The sequence below is a fragment of the Thalassophryne amazonica genome, chromosome 13 (assembly GCF_902500255.1).
Source record: "Thalassophryne amazonica chromosome 13, fThaAma1.1, whole genome shotgun sequence".
Lineage (NCBI taxonomy): Eukaryota > Metazoa > Chordata > Actinopteri > Batrachoidiformes > Batrachoididae > Thalassophryne > Thalassophryne amazonica.
This window is the reverse complement of record NC_047115.1, coordinates 46,008,061-46,015,322: the sequence shown is the minus strand read 5'-3', so window position 1 is coordinate 46,015,322 and position 7,262 is coordinate 46,008,061. Positions and strand designations below refer to the sequence as shown.

The window sequence follows — 7,262 nt, the reverse complement described above, 5'->3', positions numbered from 1 at the left end:
CTTTGCAGGGCGGCACGATGACATCAGTGTGGAAATAAGGCAGAATGGCAATGAAAGTGCTGTAGATACACAGTCCATTTAACTGAAAATAGTTCCATGGTTCTCAGGTAGACGTACCTCCCTCTGTGGTGTTGCTCTGGATCCACATAGTAGCAGGTGATTCTCCCACTTCATTGCTGCAGGAAACACTCATGTTGTACCACGTCATGGCTTGCAGCCCAGAGACCTCACAATGGAACGGTGGAACTGTCACATTGATTAATCTGGTGGTTGTCACCTCCCCTTTCCTCTGGCTCACCTCTTTAACCTTAGTTAACACAGGGAATGCAAGGGCAGTCACTGAGACTTTTTAAGGCATTAGCCCAGAGGATCAGTAACGTTTCAGATTTACTGGCTGTCCTATCAGTTTCACTGGTCATCATCTGAAAGGTGGTGACAAATTTTCAGCCATTCCAGCTGAATGTTGAGAAGACAGCATGTTACACACGTAACAGCACAAACAAGCAAACGGAATAAACTGGAAACTTCTTCCAAGCCTGACATGGACCCTGTAAAATGTAGCGAATAAGTGATGAGTAGGCAAGTCCATCCCCTCCAGTTTGTTTACACAATAAACACTGAATCATTTTGTGCAACTCCAAATTAAAAGTGCATATAATGAGGATTAACTAATTAACCTCTGGTGAACTGTGATGCACCAGATTAATCTATAAAGTTTTTTTTTCTTTGATTAGTGGCGTCAAACTTGTGAGTGAATGAGGAACTTTTGCGTAATCCATCAATACAGAACATGGAGATTGGAAAAAAGTGATGTATTAGAGGAAATCTGAGCAAAGATTCAGATTCAACACCCCAAAATGATCCTAAATCAGTTCTCAAAGTCCATGCAAGAATTTTTTTTATTGTTGTTGACCAGTGTAATAGATTTGTGCTCTATTTCGGCAGTTGCCCACGTTGTTTTAGAAATTATCTGTTACATATCCAAGGGAACAGCTGCAAATGCGGCAGCCTTGCTTGTTTCTGTTACTTAGCTGCAATTATTCCTGCCCTTGCTGAATCCACATCAAGTAAAAAGCAGATCTGAAAAAAGCAGCTTCGTCTGTGATTTGGAGCTTACCCTGATGTGGCATTTAGTGAGTGGAGAGAAACCATCGTGGCCAGGTTTCCAACTGATCACCAACTTATTGGACTGCCTCTCTATGACCGTAACCTCAGAGACGGGGTCCGGAAGCACTACCAAAGACCATTAGAAACTATATTAACTTATTTGTGAAAACTTAAATGCATGCTGCAAAGACAGAAGACATCTTGGAATGTCAATATGACTTAAAGCCAAAAGGAGCCACTTGTACCTTTGATGTTGATGTGTGCTTCTTTGGAGGTGGTGATACCCTTGGCATTGTAAGCTTCACAGCTGAACTGAGTAAATTTGTCCACACCTGCAAATGACATGTAGAGGATAAGACAAAACATCACACAGAGAAGCCAACTGTCAAGGCCGTGGTAATACCGAGTAACAAATCTCACAAGTTTCATTCCCAGATATAATAAATAGCAGTCAGCTGCAGTCCGTTTTTTGTTCTTCATTGTGAACAGATTTCTTTGTGTCAAAGGTAAAACCTGTGGAAAAGCACCATGTCCACAGTGCAACATTGTAGAATGAAGAATAGACAGAGAATTACCAATATATTTACTAAAAACACAGTCAATCCTTTATACCACAGGAGGTTTATGCAGAATTACCACATGCAATCAGATGAAATTCAGCCTCCCTATTTTTAAACACTGTAGTGACAATCCTTTTGCCTCGTCTGTTTTCCCGGACATACAATTCCCGTCTTTCAACAAATCCAACTGACCAGTACAGGACGTAAACAGCTGCAGAATAATGTCCCGTTTGTGCTCCTTTTCTAAACGTCTGTCTCAAAAACATTTCAACAGAGAAAATCACAAAAAAACTCAGCAAGCCATGACTGGACATTTTGTTTACACTCTTCAAAGAATTTTGATTTTATGAGTTTAGGTGCTCTGCAGAGGGAGCACTACGGTATACGGTGCATCTAGAAAGTATTTACAGTGCTTCACTTTTCCCACATTTTGTAATGTTACAGCCTAATTTCAAAATGGAGTCAATTCATTTTTCCCCTCAAAATTCTACTCTCAACACCCCATAATGACATGAAAAAAGTTGTTACATTTTTGCAAATGTATTAAAAATAAAAAACTAAGAAATCACGTGTACATAAGTATTCACACCCTTTGCTCAGTACTTTGTTGATGCACCTTTGGCAGCAATTACAGCCTCAAGTCTAATTGAATATGGTGCACCTATCTTTGGGCAGTTTTACCCGTTCCTCTTTGCAGCACATCTCAAGCTCCACCAGGTTGGATGGGGAGTGTCAGTGCACAGCAATTTTCAGATCTCTCCAGAGATGTTCAATCAGATTTAGGTCTGAACTCTGGCTGGGCCACTCAAGGACATTCACAGTGTTGTCCTGAATCCACTCCTTTGATATCTTGGCTGTGTGCTTGTGTCCTGCTGAAAGATGAACTGTCACCCCAGTCTGAGGTCAAGAGCGCTCTGGAGCAGGTTTTCATCCAGGATGTCTCTGTACATTGCTGCATTCATCTTTCCCTCAATCCTGACTAGTCTCACACTTCCTGCCGCTGAAAAACATCCCCACAGCATGATGCTGGCACCAGCATGCTTCACTGTAGGGATGGTACCTGGTTTATTCCAAACATGACACCTGGCATTCACGCCAAAGAGTTCAATCTTTGTCTCATCAGATCAGAGAATTTTGTTTCTCATGCTCTGAGAGTCCCTCAGGTGTCCTTTGACAAACTCCAGGTGGGCTGCCATGTGCCTTTTGCTAAGGAGTGGCTTCCATCTGGCCACTCTACCATACAGGTCTGATTGGTGGATTTCTGCAGAGATGGTTGTCCCTCTGGAAGATTCTCCTCTCTCCACAGAGGAATGCTGGAGCTCTAACAGACTGACCATCAGGTTCTTGGTCACCTCCCTGACTAAGGCCCTTCTCCCCTGGTTGCTCAGTTTAGGTGGGTGGCCAGTTCTAGGAAGAGTCCTGGTGGATCAGACCTTCTTCCATTTACGGATGATGGAGGCCACTGGGCTCATTTGGGATCTTCAAAACAGCAGAAATGTTTCTGTACATTTCCCCAGATTTGTGCCTTGAGACAATCCTGTTTCCCAGGTCTAAAGGCAATTCCTCTGACTTCATGCTTGGTTTGTGCTCTGACATGCACTGTGAACTGTAGGACCCTATATGTGGACAGGTGTGTGCCTTTCCAAATCATGTCCAGTCAACTGAATTTACCCCAGGTGGACTCCAATTAAGCTGTAGAAACTTCTCAAGGATGATCAGTGGAAACAGGATGCACCTGAGCTCAATGTTGAGCTTCATGGCAAAGGCTGTGAATACTTATGTACATGTGAGTTCTTAGTCTTTTTATTTTTAATAAATTTGCAACAACAACAAAAAAACTTTAGCACATTGTCATTATGGGGTTTTGTGAGTAGAATTTTGAGGGAAAATTAATTTACTCCATTTTAGAATAAGGCTTTATCCTTATTCTAAAATGGAGTAAGTGTGGTGGCCAAGTGGTTAATGTGCTTGGTTTCAGTTCAGAAGGTTCCGGGTTCAAATCCCACCCCTGCCACATTTCTCCATGTAATGTGGAGTTGCGTCAGGAAGGGCATCCGGCGTAAAACTTGTGCCAATTCAACATGCAGAGCCACCTTGGATTTGCTGTGGCGACCCCAAGTGCAAACAAGGGAGCAGCCGAAGGGACTTACTTTTTAGAATAAGGCTTTATCCTAACCAAATGTGGAAAAAGTGAAGCACTGTGAATACCTTCCGAATGCACTGTACATGAACATAGAACGTTTGATGGAAACTAGCCTCGGATGAGTAGTAGAAGAAAAAAAATACGTACACATAAATAGAAACTAATGTTTCTCAAATTATAGTATAATGAGCCACATGAACACTGTTGCCATTAAAAAAAAAGATTTCACAAAGCTGAGTAAAATATACAAACCCACCAGCATATCTTAAGATGAGTGTACCAAGTGACTGCCTCACTATGAGGTCATGTATTTAAAAAAATAGTAAAACAGTTCTTTTGTGTGGGGTACCTCAGGGTTCTGTTTTGGTTCATATTCTTTTTCTTCTTTATATACTCCCACGTGGACAGATTATTTGATGTTACTATCATATTTCTCATCACCACCATGCTGATGACATCCAGCTGTACTATTGTTTTAAGGCTTCCAAGTTTCACAAATTGTCTCATTTGCCTGACTGAAAATTTTCTCCAGTTAAATGCAGATAAAATTGAAACTTTATTTCTGAAACAAGATTTCTGAAATTAAGCAATGTATTAGCTTCTTAGGTTCCTCTGTTCAGTTGAATCTTAGAAATATGGGTGTTGTTTTTGACAGTTCAGTGTCCTTTGAACATCATTCCATTCCAAAAAGCTGGTTCGACTGTCATGTAGGTAATATTTCAAAACTCAGGCTGCTGGTGTCAAAGGCTGAATAGGAGATGATTATTCATGCTTTTGTTGCTTCTTGTTTGGATTATTGTAATGGTCTTTTTACTTGTCTCAACAACTCAGCTTTGGAAAGGCTTCAGACTGTACAGAGTGCTGCTGCAGCACTTTTAACTGGCACAAAAAGAAGAACTCATATCACTCCAGTTTTGGCCTCTCTTCACTGACTGCCAGTAAAATTTTAAAGTCATTTTAAAATTTTAGTTTTAACTTTTAGGGCCCTACATGGACAAGCTCCCTAGTACATCACAGACCTACTGATACGTTATTTTTCTTCTCAGGCACTTAGGTCATCAGATCAGAGGTTACTGATGGTCCTAAGCACTCTTTTAAAACCCATAGGGATATATCATTTGAAGCAGTCACACCAAGACTCTGGAATGCTCTTCCTCTGTCTTTAAGACACACAGACTCCACAGACTCTTTTAAAAAGCAACTCAACATTTTTATACAGACAAGCTTTTAGTTAGACTTGCTGTTTTCAATTTTCATAATGTTTTATATAGTTTGATATATTATGATTTTATTTTTTACTGTATATTGGGAAGCACTTTGTGAATTTTATCTGTGATAAGTCAGTCCTTACTTACTTACTTATGACCTGTTCAACAAATTGGTCGCCAACATGGCTTTTCTTACAAAAAGAGCAAAAACAACAGCCCATTGTCAACTTTTCAAAAAAGTACTTCATGGGAAGTTTATATGCCTGTAGGTTTAACAGGAGTTTATTTCATGTTGAACTTTGGCCGTACTAATGTTGAAATTACTTTACTAACAGGTGTAATCCTGCCGTCATTGACAGAGAGGCTATGTGACTGAAATTCACAGCTTATTAAATACCTTTTTATATGAAGTCATGGAATGTGGAAAAGAGGAAACTAGAAAGGTCAAGCACACACTTCTATTTTAACTGTACTTGGCACATAAAACAAAACTGCAACACACAGGAGAGTGAAAGAAACAGAAAATATATACACGACCTGGCAAGTCAAATGGAAAGACCAGAAATGATGGTGAGCATTCACTAAATGCAACGTGAACGTCCCGCAGTGTGGATCCAACAGCCTGTAATCATCAGGTTTGGAGGAGCTCCATGTTATGAAGCCGCTTAAAACAGCTGTGCTAATTTCCCACTTTAACATTCAGCTTTCAAAAACAGCCACAACTACAGAGTTTTCATAAGCTAAAAGTTAAACGTCTTTACTTGTTGAATACTGTGTTTGAAAGATCAAACTTTGCTGGTATTAATGAGACAAATGTAAGTCCATAGGAAATTGGCTTTGAGTTAGCGAAAGTTAGCGTGCATGTTGACGTCTGCAATTTTGTTCCAGAGGTGTTATTAGGTTCCAAGAACAGTGTTTTCAGTTTTATAAGCGTTTATTTCTCACTAGCTTTTACATAATAAATGGCAAAGAGGATACATTAACACACAAACAAAACTGAGTTTTGCAGCTACCAGCCTACGCTAACATCGGCAAAATGACTTCTAAATCACTTTGCAGGCATTATTAGGTTCCAAAAACAGCATTTTCAGTTTTAGAAGTGTTTGTTTCTGACAAGCTTTTACATAATATATGAAAAACGTGTATAAACACATAAACACATAAATAAAGCGATTTTAGACAGATCTACGTCACGGCGCAGCTCTACTCTGATTGGGTGTCACCCCTGCCACTCAAAACAAACAAACAAACAAAAAACCCCAATACAATAGATTGAAACAGAATGTGACAATTTAACCTCTTCAAATACCTCTTAAAATAGGTCAAGGGTAGCCATCTTTGAACTTGTTCAAGGTCTGTGTTCCATGAATGTTCCCTTTGGCAGTAATAGGACTGGACTTATGCTGAGCACAGACGGATGGACAGACGGATGGACGCAAAGCCTTCGCAATACCCGATGACCATATTTGATGGCCTCGGGTAATAAAAACTCATTGGCTAGAAAAACAATGAGGTGGGTATGTGCAGAAAGATGTTGTTGTGTGTACTGCACAAGACCAGCTCAGATCCTGCAGCCAGCCTGCGTCTCTCCCTGTCCAACCCCTCCCAGCAGGTTTAGTGGGCTGTCCAATGAATAAAGCCTTTGTCCCTGGAGCTAACCCAGAACAGAGTCACAGCACAGCCCCCATCCCCTCACTGCCCAGGACTTCACATATGCTGGATCAAAGCACAGCTCTGAAACCTCTAGCTGTGTTCAGCTCCAGGGCTTAGTTTGTGTCATTGGGTAGTTTGTGTCAGAATGAAAATGAGGGGTCAGAGCACACATTGCCAAAAGGTTATGCTTCTAATAACAAATATTTACTTTCAAAGGGAGGGATAGACCAAGCCAACATTTTTTGTCCTTAACTACAATTAAATACAAAATAAATCAAGCCACGCAGTTCAGCAGGCAGATGCAGCTGTCCGTCAGTTTTAACTAATTTTTATCTTCTAGTTTAGTATAAATCATTAATAAAGCTCTTTTTTTACAAATGAAAAAAAAGACATATTTCAAATACACATTTATTTGTAAAAACCAACACACACGTTACAGTAACTTGTGTGTTGGTTTTAATAAACCAGTGAAGGAGACTCATTTTTCCCATAATGTCTTTCGGCATGTGTCTGTTAAAAAAGCACAAATCTTCAGAATTTACTGCATTCCTTTAAAAGATATGTCATATGTTTGATATTTTCTCTCTGTAA

At 40.1% G+C, this 7,262-nt stretch overlaps 1 protein-coding gene across 2 annotated transcripts in view; it reads right to left on the bottom strand.

Moving 5' to 3' along the window:
* mertka (c-mer proto-oncogene tyrosine kinase a) overlaps nt 1-7,262 on the bottom strand; it is a 54,089-nt gene that overhangs the window by 35,062 nt on the left and 11,765 nt on the right. For both annotated transcript variants that reach the window (XM_034184867.1, XM_034184868.1), the window contains exons 5-7: nt 1,353-1,439; nt 1,118-1,233; nt 118-307 (exon numbers count right to left, since the gene is read on the bottom strand). In XM_034184867.1, the coding sequence (XP_034040758.1) occupies nt 118-307; nt 1,118-1,233; nt 1,353-1,439 (393 nt within the window). The remainder of the gene's footprint in view (nt 1-117; nt 308-1,117; nt 1,234-1,352; nt 1,440-7,262) is intronic.